This window comes from Osmerus mordax, chromosome 7, assembly GCF_038355195.1.
Source record: "Osmerus mordax isolate fOsmMor3 chromosome 7, fOsmMor3.pri, whole genome shotgun sequence".
Classification (NCBI taxonomy): domain Eukaryota; kingdom Metazoa; phylum Chordata; class Actinopteri; order Osmeriformes; family Osmeridae; genus Osmerus; species Osmerus mordax.
In genome coordinates, this window is record NC_090056.1 from 17,625,677 (window position 1) to 17,639,854 (window position 14,178).

Here is a 14,178-nt window from a genome sequence, read left to right on the forward strand (position 1 = left end):
CTGAGTCAGACGGAGGAATGCCCTTTTTACTGTCAAGATTCATTAATGCTCATGCTGTCGGGTCTACCATAGAAAGAAACTAAAGAACGCGTAAATACATAGTGTAACTACATCATAATTGTGCACACGGTGTTTTCCATCGGGATCAATAAAGCGTATTGATTTTAAGAGCATTTATGAATGTATATGAATCTGCCCCTGGCGTGTTGTTCCAGCTCCACTATATTGCAGACATGTTTCCATGATATGTAGCCTACACAAGAGGGGCCGCAGCTGATAGACAAAAAGCAGGACCTAGTAGGCTACATGAGCTGTTAAGAATTTATAGCCTCGTCTCTGTACTGTCTGCCGGTCTGTCAAGGGGCAGAGGACACTTTAAAACAGCACTATAAACATTAATGGTTGTGCTTTATTTATTTAGTGATTTATAAAACATGTTTTATCTTTACTAATTTATTTCCTGCTTTTAATGCGTTTATTGTCTTTTCAAAATGTTATGCAAAACACTGAATTATATAAAAAAACTTTAACACGAATACAATTTGATTTGATGCCATTCGTCCATGACAACCACCTGTTTTTGCATGTCTGATTAGGTAACATTTTTTTCAATAAAACACATTGACAGAATGGAGCCATGGATATCGGGACGGTTATGGTACAAAGGCTCAGGACAAGAAGTGGGATAGGCTACCTGTAGTTTGATAGTAGGCCAGATGATTATCAACATACTTATGAAAGGTATATCCATTGGATAGGGTCTTTTGTTACAATGACAAATTACAAAAGCATGTGCCAACAAACATTGTTTTACATGATCGGTAGAATACAATACCTTAAAAAAAGGCAAATCCTTTTGATTGACACTCTACTCATATTACTGTGGAACTACCACCACAAGGTTTACAGGCAATTAATATTGAATGACACTAAGCTTAGAGGTGAGGTGGGTGTGGAATTCATATCCTTGAGTAGTAGGCCTATATCTTGTGAAGGTATTGTTGCAAGATTCAATCTAGTATTAACAGCTGTTGCCAAGGTACCAATTTCCCAGGCAACCACTGGTTGTTTACACTTTCCTATTGAGTTTGTACAGCATTTACCAGACTAGCTGTCTACTAAACTGCTAGGGACGGGCAACTTTTAAGATAATATGAACTAACTGACTAAAAACTGTAGGTTGTCTTAACGGCTTGTGCCTTTAATTTTTCTTTTTTTGGACTACATGGAAATGTCCATTAGCAGAAGAAAAAAAATCTTGAGTAATTTTTTGGATGTGGGCTTAATGCTTAGCTAAAGGTGAAAGCAAATCTCACCAGTTCTGTAGACAGTAATGTGCAGCAGATCCAGTGACTAGTAGGGTCGAAGCCACTTCTTGTTTAAGTCTAAACCACGTCTCATACAGCAGCAAGGCATTGGATTTTTGTTCTTTTGTGATCATTTGTAATTACTTTTAAAGTAGACTTTTAATTTGACATACTTTCGCAGTACAGTGGACAAAGGTTAGTTTTCTTTCACACTCCAGTTAATCTTAAGTGCCATTGGAGTCACTTTTCACATGGACTCAACAAACTTATTCCTCCGTTTTTGACCAGAAGTCACATGGTTTGAGGGTGGGTGCAGTTTCCTGGTTACAGTGTCCAATGACAAAAATCCCTGTTCTGGTCCCATTTTCTGGGTCAGCGGTGAGTGATGTCATCTGAGAACTGGGACGAGGCCAGTCCTCGGGGCGAGCTGGAGGTGAGAGGGCAACAGCCAGAGCACAAGGAGCGGGCGTGTGGAAACACCCAGCCCAGCGACAAACACAGCCAGGAGGGATCTCAGGAGGACCTGAGAGAAGAAAGTGGGTCCTCAGCCCATAGGGAAACACAGGAAGTGACATCAGACCGGCAGGTTCAGGAGGAGGACAGGAGGACATGTCCTGAGGAGACACAGGAGAGGTCTGTGAGAAGTCCAGAGCAAGAGACAGAGAACCAGGATGGAGGGCCAGGTGTGTGTGGGGAAAGGTGGGATGCCATTTTGGATTTTAAAGTCATAATTTAGGATAAACTGTTGACACTGTACCAACAGTTTAGCACTTATTTTACACAATTATCACAAAGAGAAGTTACCATTGACCTCTCAAAATTTGGATTTCGTAGACTACTCATTTCCTAATGAATGATACCTAGTTTTAATTTAAGGGTAGAATGGTTAGCATCAGAGATCATTGAAGTCTTTGTCAGGCTCAAGCACAAAAATAACCAAACTGAGTAGAAATGAGTATGTCTGCCTGTGTTATGTGCACGTGAATTTTCTTGGGGATGTGCGTGTGTGCACGGATGAATCTGTGCCTATATCTGTATGTACAAGTGTGTGTGTGTATGTGAGCAGGTTTGTGTCTGGAGGAACGCTGCCCCAGCGCCGGCAAGCTAGGGGCCTCTGCCAGGGGAGTGGTGCCACTGTCGTATCCAGAGAGAGAGAGGGAGAGGCGGGTAGAGGAGCCCAGAGGACATGGGCCTTTTTACTTCTTTGGAGGAGCAAATGGAGCTGCTATGTGTGTAACAAAATAATTTTTCATAAGAAGGAAAATACAACTATATTGAGTGTGCTTGAATCCCTCTTTATGATAGCTGTTTTTATTATGATTTCCAACACATTCCTGTCCCACATTCATGTTTTACAATAAGTGTTAGGCCTACCTATTGTTGATTGGGGATTGTTCATTAGATAAATACATTTCTGCAGAGTGACATCTTACTGTGAGAGCAAAGGATGGCAGCGGATCTCTGACAAGCACAGAGAGGACTTTAAACTCAAGTGGTGTGAGACCAAATCAGTAGCCACCTACTACAACTTCAGAGAGGGTGAGCTGCTTTTTGCTTTACTAAAACAAGTAGGACCTAGGGATAACTGCTTTTACAAATATTTGGATCTGTGCCATACCATAAATACTGTATCTCTAATGAGCCCCTGGGTGTCTGAAAGTGTCTGCAAAATTCTGAAATGCAAAAACCTAAAACCAAATGTACGACCACAGATTGAATCGTGTTGCTTGTGTCCAGGTGAACAGCTCATCTACCAGATCCCCAACAACAAGGTTCTGACCACTAAGATCGGTCTGCTGAACAGCCTGAGAGAGTACGATCGCGTGAGCAGCAAGGTCAACCACGGACGAGGACTCAGGTGAGACAACACTGCAGTCACACCACTGTTCTAGACTAGAACATACTAGTACTGGACTAGGGCATCTAGTACTGGACATTCTAGTATAGAGACTGAACGTATAAGAGACTCTTGGCACAAGGGCATAATTGGCATAATGGTGGGCGATGCAGGACTGGACTCCTAAACCGCAGGTCAGGGGTCACATTACCCTGACCACAGCACTGTCTCTTTGTGATCTGCAGGAGATTAAAAATGGAGGAGTTTTTCCCCGCCACCTTCCGTATGGATGTGAGGGATGAGAGAGAAGCTTTCTTTTCTCAGCAGGAAGGTAAAAAAATTCTACACTTCAACTGCTATATTGATACCATGTACCATATCCATGCCATATAATATCACTATAAATCTAGCACCACAAAATATTAATTAAATTTTATGGCTGAGAAAGACATGGGTAAAAATACCACACAAAGACAGTATCGTAGTTGAATGTTTTTTTCAATCATTCTCAAATGTTGGAAAACAATGTACTGGAGAGGCCTCCAAGACCCAGTGTTACTATAGAAACAAGCCAGCAGAGGGCAGGGTAGAGACATCCATTAATACTCAGCCACAATCCTCTTCAACTGAATACAGTAGACTGCATTTCATTGAGGCTACCATTTTACTGGTACCTTTGAGATCTTATTGAGAACATGTCAACAAATACACAAACAAACAAACAAACAAACAAACAAACAAATGTCTCTCTTTAAGAAGGGTTATCAATGGATCTATTTTTGGATTGTTTTCTCTGCAGCGCCCTGAGATTGCCTAGACAATGAAGGTCCTACCATAAATAAAGTACATTCATAAAGCTATTATTAACAAATGAAAAGATGACGCCACTTGTTTCATACTATTGTATGACGACGGGGTCTGTCAAACCCTTCAGAGACATGACACTACAGAACACGACACACGTGTAAAGTGTGTTTGACTGCAATACAGCGACTGTCTCTGTTTTTTTTCTAGGTGTGCGTGGGGAAGACATCAGCATGTGGATATGTAAGCCCACCGGCCTTAACCAGGGCAGGGGCATATTCCTCCTGCAAAGCCGGGAGGACATCTCTGCCTTCAGACTAAAGCTGCAGAGCAACGCAGAAAGCCAGTGCAATAAGAAGATACCTGTCCGTGTGCCTCAGGCACGCATTGTGCAACGGTGGGTTGACTCGTATCTTCAGAACGCAACTCTATGACACACTGAAAATTATCTGCATATTGATGTGATCAATGGACAATCGACCTTAGCGGTTATATATTTAATCATGACTGGCGATTGTCTCGGTCAGGTTATACAGTTATGGATTATGATGTTGATGGACAGAGAAACCTGTCTATTTGCCCTCAGGTATGTCACAAACCCATTACTCTTAAAGGGGAGGAAATTTGATGTGCGCTCCTACTTCCTGATTGCCTGTACCAGACCATACATGGTGTTCTTTCGCCACGGCTACGTACGATTGACCTGTGAACTTTATGACCCCAACTCCAATAACCTCTCAGCACACTTGACGAATCAGGTAGATCAGTAGGTTATGGTCAGCATGGTTGATGAAGTCACGTTATTTTGTGTCATGGTCGGCCAGTCTCTTACTATTTTTTGAATCTGGCTTGTCAGTAGAGACATCTTCACAGGACATCATTTCAAAATAGATCAAAAACTGGGTCATAAATCCTGTTTCTGACCAGTCTTAAAATTATGGCCCTGATTCTATTTACCAGTGCAACCCAAATGTTGGTCAAGCGGAATGTACTTGCTCTAAATACAACTTGAAAAACAGGCTCTAATGACAAAGTATTTTAATTCATATCCCAGTGACTTCAATTTGCGATCACATTGTAGTTATTTTCCCCCAATGTTCCCAATTTATAACTGCCTTACATTTCACATGTAGTACAGTGCATTGTTTCATTAATGTATTACAAAGGATAAACCAGACACTTGTTAAGATAACTCTAACGTCGAAATATGAATAAAAGGAAGTACTTCTTGCCCTCAATTTCCAAGTTTCTCATCTCCCCTCTGTCTGTGTGTGTTGGTACTCCGGCTGCAGTACATGCAGAAGAAGAACCCTCTCTACAGTGTTCTGAAGGAGGAGACGGTGTGGTCCATGGAGAGGTTCAACACGTACGTCAACGAGAAGTTCAAGGACACCAAGGGCCTGCCTGACGACTGGGTGCTGGGTGTCTTCACTGTGAGTGATGCTGACAGTTCTTGACATGTCTCAAGGACAGCATGAATGCAGGACTAAAATGTCCTCTTGACTTGAGTCACATTTTGTCTCAGGAGACTTTGACTCTGGGAAGAGGCAACTCGTCTGTCTGTCCATCTGTCTGTTTTTCTGCATTTTCCTTTTTTCAGAAGCGAATGCAACAGATCATGATCCAGTGCTTCTTTGCTGTTAAAGCCAAGCTGGAACGAAAGCTGGGCTACTTTGACCTGATTGGCTGCGACTTCATGGTCGACGAGGACTTCAAGGTGAATGAAACTCCTCAGAGACGTTTCCTGTTAAGTACACACATTGTACATGTCTGTGAGTGGGACAGTAAAATAGCAGCCATCTTGGTGCTAACAGTACAGGTCACCCTCTGCTCCATGCCAGGTGTGGCTGTTGGAGATGAACTGTAACCCAGCTCTTCACACTAACTGTGAGGTCCTGAAGGAGGTGGTGCCCAGCACTGTCGTGGAGACTCTGGGTGAGTTTACATTTACATTTAGTCATTTAGCAGACGCTCTTATCCAGAGCGACTTACAGTAAGCACAGGGACATTCCCCCGAGGCAAGTAGGGTGAAGTGCCTTGCCCAAGGACACAACGTCATTTTGCACTGCTGGGAATCGAACTGGCAACCTTCAGATTACTAGCCCGACTCCCTCACCGCTCAGCCATCTGACCCCCCAGTTGATGACCAGCACATGAATGTCCTTGGTTTGGTTCATTAAACACTTTGCAGCTATAATGATTACAGATAGGTACAGTAGGTAGTAGTAGGTTCAGTTGTACTATATGTTCTCCATTCCCTTTAATTCTGTCATGACATCTTCACCCATGAGTCCTAATCTTTGTATACGGATTGGTTAAAGATAGCTCATGTGTGACCTGCCCCCCTCCCTCCCCTCTCCAGACATGACCCTGGAGATCTTCAACAAGTGTCGCGGTGGGCTGAAGATTGTCCCATTGGCCAGTCAGAAGAACTTCATTCTCTTGTACGATGGCGAGACTCCTCCTCTTCCTGCCGTGACTCGTCCGATCAAACCGTCCGGGTTGACCAGGAGGCTGGAGAGCGTTCCGCAACAAAAACCCGTCAACAAAACTCCCACAGGCGAACCTCTTGTGAGTCAGAGGTCGTGGCGAGGGGTGAACAAGATGCAGGATCCTCCCGCAACCGTTTCTCACGCCCAGCCCATCACCGACAGCTCCTCAACACTTGCTGTTGCAACAGCTGCAGTCGTCACCTCCTCCACAGCCTCCTCCTCCACGGCCTCCTCCTCCATAGCCTCCTCCTCCACGGCCTCCTCCTCCACAGCCTCCTCCTCCATAGCCTCCTCCTCCACAGCCTCCTCCTCCATAGCCTCCTCCTCCACAGCCTCCTCCCGGACGTCTTCCACCACAAACGTGGCCCTCAGACCCCACCCCTCCCCGAAAGCCTCCGAGGCCCCCAGATCCGCCCCTCGCCCCCAGAAGCCTGCACACGCCCGCGTGGAGCTCCCGCTTCGCAAATGCACCTGGCTGGGTCGCGCCGGGAGCCCAGAGAGACTCCACGGAGCCCCGGAGCTCCGGAGCATGAATAGCATGATCACCTCTCTCTCCACATCGGCGCTGAGCGACGCCTCCGGCCGGTCTCTCCGCCGCGTGGGGGTCATCAAGGCCCGCCCGGGGTCCGACCTGGGACAGGCCTTGTCCTGCGCCATCAAACCCACCAGGCTCCGCCTGGCCCCGCCCGGGCCGGGACAGCCTGTGTGGACTGTGGACAGTGTGGCCAAAAAGAAGGAGGAGTTGACTGAGGAAGAGGAGCCCTTGAGGACAAACAGAGCCTCCGCCAAGTCATGACACAGTGAAGCGCGAGGCTGTTCTGTGTCATACAGACTGTGCTCTGCCAAGATGGGTCAAGTAGAACCGTGTGGACAGCTGATGTATTTTCAGTTTTTTAGCAAAATATCAGTGTGTCTATGTCATTGCAAAGAGAAGTACTGTGCTTGATCATGTCTCATATAGGAATAAAATGTGTTTATTCCTGTCTTGTTCTAACCCTTTTTGTACAGTACATCTCATGCCAGCCATGGGTGGAAAAACTGTGTGTTTCAGGCTGTCATTGTTTGTCTTGACGATGCTATATATACACAAACAGTTCTGTGCATTTACCTTCTGACACAATGGTACGATCGAAATTTACAGGAAGAACAAAAGGACCTATTGTGGTTGTGGTTTGTTGTTTTGACTGCAACTCTGTATCTCCTAGTTGTGTAACACCTAATTATCTAGTCTGTGTGCATATACTTAGACTCAGCAAACGCACACAAGGATGTTTTTTTTATTTTATAGGGTCAGCTTGATGTCATGTTGCCCAATAGGTGTGTAATTGTTTGCCTCATCTACATCATTCTCCAGAAGACAACAGAGCTCATCAGAAGCATTCCAGTTGGTTTCTGACCATGCTAAACGTGAGCCCAAGAAGGGAACGGGTGTTCCTTTCGACTAAGACACTGAGCACATGGTTCCGTTTCAGCAGACGGGGTTAACGGAGGAGGCACTCTACACGTACCACTCAGTACCAGACCTGACTCTCACCAGCCACTGAGGAAGTCCTCGTCAGACTGCAGACTTAACAGGAAGGAAGGACAAAATGCACTTTGCGTTACCACAGGCTTCCCTCTGCATCGCGTGTAACTTCTACATTCTACCTTCGGCTCCACTGCAGACAGTCCGGCTTGTGTAGTTTTAATTGAATATCTGATTTTCTTGGGGTTGAAAAAGAGCTTAGCAGACTTAGTAAGGCCCCCGCCACCCCTCCACCCCTCCTCCCCGCCTCAACCTTCATATCCTCTTTCCTTGGTAACAACCCCCCCCCTTCAAGTCACTACTTCTCTCTAGTCTTCTGGTGCGGCAGGAGTGGTAAGGATGAGCGCAGGGGCAGATGGGACTCAGTGTGCGGACTGAGGGCTGAGGGAGAAGGCGTGCGGCTCTGTCTGGACTGTGGCTGAGACCCTCTCCAGTCATGGGATGCTGCAGTGTGACCCAGAGGAATTCTGGGATTGACGAGGTGGGCCCTGATGAGATCGAGCTGCTGGAGCTGTCGGGAGATCATTCTGGGTAAGGGGGTTTTCTGTTCATGATTCTGCACACCTTGTAACTTGAATGTTATACACAAATTCCTTGTCCCTTATGATCAGCAGTGATTATCAGGAAGACTTATAGCGTTGACAAACTCTCTGGTTAGTTTTTCCCAAAACAGTCAAAATGTTAACAATATGACTGAAGTTCTGTCAAACATCCAGACATGAAGACATCCAGACTTTGAAATCAGCTCCATGTTTAACATTTTAACCATGACTGGCTGTACTCTTAACTTTGAACAGTTTGACAGTTCCAACAATGAGAGTTGTATTTGTTTATGTTGTTGTTAATTGTTGAATGATGTCGTATCGTTGTCGTGTACGAGCGAGGACAAGCTTAACTGTATGGAATGTGATCAGTTGATTGATGAATCTGGAAGATAGCAGTTTCACAGTTCCTGTCAGTGAAGGATAGGAAACAGAGCAGGCTTTGACAGGATGTGCTAGATTCAACCTTGCCCTGATCTGGTTAAAACTGGTCAAATTTGACTTTCTGATCTTTTTAAAGTATTTGTATGTAAAGTTATAGAGGGTATCATATTTGAGTGTAAAGTTATCGGTCTGTCAATCAGATGTTCCATCACAGGCCCAATACAGACAGAATCAGACAGATTTCCTGTACCTGCGCAACGATTGTAGAGGATAGTAACACAATCTGCATTTGCGATCTTTTTAAATGTATTTTTTGTTGTTGTTTGATACAGTTTTATGTCTCTGAAACCATGAAACCATCCCAGTTTGGAAACATGTTGAACTGGCTGCTCGAGGTCCTAAAAAAAAACAAGCCGTGGTGGGAAAGACAGCTTGACTCGTGAGGTTGTGAACACAATGACGCAGCAATAATGTGATTAGTGGTGGTTGATACTGTCACAATAATTAAAGGACAATAGCCCTGCATCTAAGCGTCTGCCGAGACCGCAGCCTGACGTGGGCCTGGGTCTGGCTGGGCCCCTCGGTGGAGGACGGGGGATTATTACAAGAGCAAGACACACAGGGAGCTAACAGACTGCATGTGTCCAAACTGTGAGATGCCCAGGGGATTAGCTACAAGCAACACACACACGCGTGTGCATGCACATACACAGACACTTGGACGCACACACATGAACACATGCATGTTCATACATGCACACACACACACACACACACACACGCACACACAAACACACGTAAACACAAAGATTAAATAGCTTGTCACACTTCTGTGGTCGTGTCATGAATAAACACACAAACATCTCAATTTGCGGTCAAATTAAGTATTTATACAAAGCCACCAACATGCACTAAGGCACTAGGATTGAGGAAATAGCTGCAAGTGCAGCATCAGTTATGGCTGCACCCGATGAGCACAGTCAAGAGGCGTCAGATGGCTGTGTCTGCCCATCAGACCCAAAGTAATCTGCTTATGTCTGGTGGGGTGGAAGGGTGGGGTGTGGTGGGGAGGGGTGGGGTAGGGTAGGGAGTAGGCTAGAGGTGGAAATTGGGAAAGGGAACAGACAGTGTTATTGACAACAACATAGTCCAAATTTGAACTGCAAATGTGCTTTTGCTGTCAGGAAAATTCCTGAATGTGTACAGTAGCTTTGTTAAAGGTACACAGGTCACATGATACTATTCCTATTGTGTTTATTGGGTGTGCTCAAGCCTTCGGCGAGATTCCATCTTCTACTGCCGGGTAACGTCGTAGAATAATCTTCAAAGGGGGTTCTTTATTAATGAATGAATGCAATGAGTAGGCTAAATGCCTGAAAATATCACGAGAAGGGAAAAACTTAAAATGACGTTTAAGTCATAGAGATTAGGTCAATTTTTACACCGGTCTGCCAAATTTATTCGTTTTGATTCAACGATGAGGCTGCCTCTTGCAGGGGAAATGAGAAGACATCTATTTCATTCTACACTTCACTCGTATTTTCAGTTCATGCTTTTAAATCTATGTAATCTTTATAAATAAGTATGCATTTTTATATAAAATATACAGAAATATCAGTTGTAAAAATGTCATTCAAAAACAGACCCCTGTGCAACCGACGCAAGCAAGCACACCCTACAATTTCCCCAGAAATTGTACCCTCTCTAGTTACTATTGTGTAACATTGTTTCAGGATATGGAGTTTAGGAGAGACCAGGCTGCAGCTCTCTGTGAGGAACGACCAAGACGAGCCACTTCCTCCCAGACCATCAGTACGACACCTCGAACCGGAGGTTAGTGGACAGAAGAGGTGTAAGTGTTTGTTTGTTTAAGGGTGTGTTTGTGCATGTTTATGTGTGTATGTGTGAGTGTGTCATTGCTGTAGGAAACAGAGACACAGGCCGTTTGACAGAACAGTTTGTATGAAGAAATGCTGTGAAAAACATTGAGTGCAATATTTCCTCTTTGTACAGTCATTAGTCAGAGCTCAGCTAACAGTATTAACAGATTAAATGAATCATGGTCCACACCACATACACTATTTCCACATCACAGGTGATATCATTTTTAGTTCCTGCTTGTGAAACCAGAGATAGGACTAAAGGACTTACTTAAAAACTAAGATGAAAAGTGGGACCTAAAACCATGAAACCGAGACTAAAATGACTGGAAGGGAGGATCGGAAGCAACAAATAAAGTTGTAATCGAGTTTTACCGGTTCGATGGTTCAGTTCTCTGTCGTGAATGTTTCCCCCCTCTCCCTAGGTGGTGCTGTGGGGCAGCTGCAGAGATGAGCTGCATCACATGATCTACTCCCAGCCAATCAGGGACTGGGAAGGCCAGCCTGCTCACATGTATGGAGAGATAGTCCACTCATCCCTGGTGTCTCTGCTGAACAGCTACACACAGGTACCATCTGCTAAGGTTACCTTTTATAAGGTGACTTCCATTGTTGTATCGTGGCAGCTGTGCCTCTGATGTCCCTGCGCATCAATGTCAGCAAAGTTATTTGTGGATTGACCGGACATTTTGTGCTACTGTACATTGCATTACGAAAACATGCAGTTGGCATCCACCATGAAGATACTGTATAGATATGATCATGAGTTGCTGTAACACACACCAAAAACAGCGGAAACTAACCCGGGTTACTTCCCTGTTCAGTGCGTATCTGATGTCTGGGTACACTTTACTTATCGTCTGTGTGTGTGTGTGTGTGTGCATGTGTCTGGGTGTGTGTGTTTTCCACAGGAGATGACTGAACATTATCTAGTGCTGTTCTCCTTCCACTTGTTGATCCTGTCTCTGGATCATTCTCGACATGACTTCATCTACGGAGGCATGTTACCTCTGTCTGGACTCTCCTCGCAGGTCCTCTCCCTGGACCACCACACCTCATACTCCTACGTGTTCCAAATCAGTGGTGAGCCCCACGACTCAACACAATCACACACAGCAGAAGAGAACCAAATTGTTTCAAATTGACATTTCCCCCTCTTGTCATCGTCCCACCAGGTCCAATGCTGGACTCTAAAGTCTTTCTGTGTACCAGCGCTGCAGAGCTGAACAAGTGGATGGACCACCTGGAGGATAGGAGATACAAGGCTGTGTCACAGCCTCTAAGCCCCTCACACTGTGCCCTGTCCTACCTGGTAAGGTGTTCACCTGAGTGGGGCGTTTAAGGTTGAGTGGATTCTGATTCAGAGAGAGGTGTACATGACAGTCAAGGATGTCAAATCGATATAACTCTTCGTCGCTTTAGTTACCCTGCGACGAAACCTGGAAGAAGGACGAGCTGAGAATGTATTTGCTCCAGGCTCCGATCTGGGAGTGGGAAGGTTCTCCTATACAGCACATGGGCCCACCAGGATACCTGTCTCTTGTCCACATCATTAACACAGACAGACAGGTGAGACAACACATGCTTCCAGGAGCCATCGGCTCTCAGTATTTCAGTTATTTACCAAAGTTAACTTAAACCTAAAAAGCAATAAATGGATTGTTTGTTGCAGGGACTTCAAGAAAGACTCATGGTACTCTTTCCTCAAGACCTTCTTCTGCTGTCAGTTGATAACAAGCGTCTCAATATAACTTACGAGGTAGGCTACTGTTAAATATAGGTAACATGATGTGGAAACACTGGGTTCATGGTTTCACAATAACCCTTTTGAATCTAAGTTTCCCAGGTTTTCCTTGTGTCAAAACAAAGTAGTAAGTTTCACATGCGGTCCAGCAAATAATGGGAATTGTGTGATTGAAGACACTTTCATTCTTACACCACAATGGAGATGTGTGCAAGTTGAGTGTGACAAGTACAGACGTAATCAAATCTACTTTAATAGTTGTTAAACAAGCATATTGTTTAACAAAAACACATCAATCAGAAGATTAATGGAGGTTGTCATCCATTTTGGCAGGGTTCGAATTACGGGGGGGGCTTGACCCCCCTATTTAAGACTTGGACCCCCCAAAAGAGAAAAAAACAGGTCGGGGGGGTCGATACACAACCCTGGAGAAGAAGTTGACCCCCCCGATTGTCATTTTTATAATTTTCACTCAGCATTTTGGTTTGCGTGGTTAGTAGAGTGGGAACAAAAGCACTGAGGAAGAGAGAACATGCCTGTCTCAAGCCAACACTGCACACTGTTACTAAACATGCCTGTCTCAAGCCAACACTGCTCACACTGTTACTAAACATGCCTGTCTCAAGCCAACACTGCTCGCACTGTTACCAAAGCTCTACTTTCATTTGGCTTTAGGGTAGATTACCTCGGAAAACCATCAAAGCCGTAGAGAGGTCCGCCTTGCCAGGAAGACTACAATTTGAGTTGACAGGTAACCTGTTCATACATTTTGTGCTGTTCTTGTATGCGTCCATGTTTAATGTGACGATCTGTTAAATGTGCATCTGTTAACTGGCATGGTAATATGGTATGTGTGGTGCAGGTGATTTTATGGATCCCATGCAGGTATCCTGCACCTGTGCAGAAGACTATCAAGACTGGATGTTCCAGTTACAACAGGTATGGCCTTTGACCGTCGTGATGAACAGAAGCACAGAATAAATCTGTTTGTTATTAATAATCCAATCTGTCCTTTACAATACAGTATACAGATGATCAGAAACCTTGCTTATTCAAAATGGTAATTGAAGTGTCTGGTTTGTTTTTCTTCATAGCCGGAAAGTAATATTAAATGTACCTCAAACCACACTGCTCCACCTCTCATACCACAGAAGAAGAGGAGCAGGAAGGAGTCCCAGGAACCAATGATCACATGACTGAACCACACACAGGATGATGTCATGTCTGAACCACACACAAACACACACACACACACACACACCAGGACGATGTCATGCCTGAACCACACACACACCAGGACGATGTCATGCCTGAACCACACACACACCAGGACGATGTCATGACTGAGACCCACACACACCAGGACGATGTCATGACTAAGACCCACACACACCAGGACGAGAGCCTCAGACTTCTCGGTGAGGCTTCTGTCTCAGTGGTCCTGGTGGAACCATGTGTGGATGGTGTTATGTACATATGCAATCTGTATTTGTAGAGGTACTTCAAAAAGAAGAGGTTGCTGTGAAGCTGTAGACAGGATGTGTCATACAAGGGAAAGTATAATAGTGTATTTTTCTGAATTTTTGAATTAGACCTTCCAGTTAATCGTGTAGTGATATTTTCAGTTGTCTTTTGTTAAATCTTTTCCTTTCTAATACAGATT

The 14,178-nt window shown here is 44.7% G+C and overlaps 2 protein-coding genes across 3 annotated transcripts; both read left to right on the top strand.

Annotated features, from left to right (window-relative positions):
• Nucleotides 1-1,692: 1,692 nt before the first annotated feature.
• Nucleotides 1,693-7,297, top strand: ttll10 (tubulin tyrosine ligase-like family, member 10). Its single transcript, XM_067240626.1, has 11 exons — nt 1,693-1,990; nt 2,374-2,536; nt 2,728-2,846; nt 3,045-3,165; nt 3,390-3,475; nt 4,159-4,345; nt 4,535-4,706; nt 5,241-5,381; nt 5,549-5,665; nt 5,790-5,883; nt 6,311-7,297. The coding sequence occupies exons 1-11, from the start codon at nt 1,693-1,695 to the stop codon at nt 7,234-7,236; spliced, it is 2,424 nt and encodes an 807-aa protein (XP_067096727.1). The 3' UTR covers nt 7,237-7,297.
• Nucleotides 7,298-8,326: 1,029 nt separating this feature from the next.
• On the top strand, nt 8,327-14,103 carry LOC136946475 (probable pleckstrin homology domain-containing family N member 1). 2 transcript variants are annotated; one of them, XR_010876903.1, is made up of 11 exons: nt 8,327-8,496; nt 10,625-10,724; nt 11,197-11,340; nt 11,683-11,854; nt 11,947-12,083; nt 12,194-12,340; nt 12,444-12,530; nt 13,191-13,266; nt 13,378-13,454; nt 13,610-13,884; nt 13,918-14,103. XR_010876903.1 is itself a non-coding variant. In XM_067240828.1 (10 exons), the coding sequence occupies exons 1-10, from the start codon at nt 8,402-8,404 to the stop codon at nt 13,709-13,711; spliced, it is 1,137 nt and encodes a 378-aa protein (XP_067096929.1). In that variant the 5' UTR covers nt 8,327-8,401; the 3' UTR covers nt 13,712-14,103. The 2 variants fall into 2 exon arrangements, 1 of the variants encoding a protein (XP_067096929.1); XM_067240828.1 differs by having other exon boundaries at nt 13,610-14,103.
• Nucleotides 14,104-14,178: the final 75 nt, after the last annotated feature.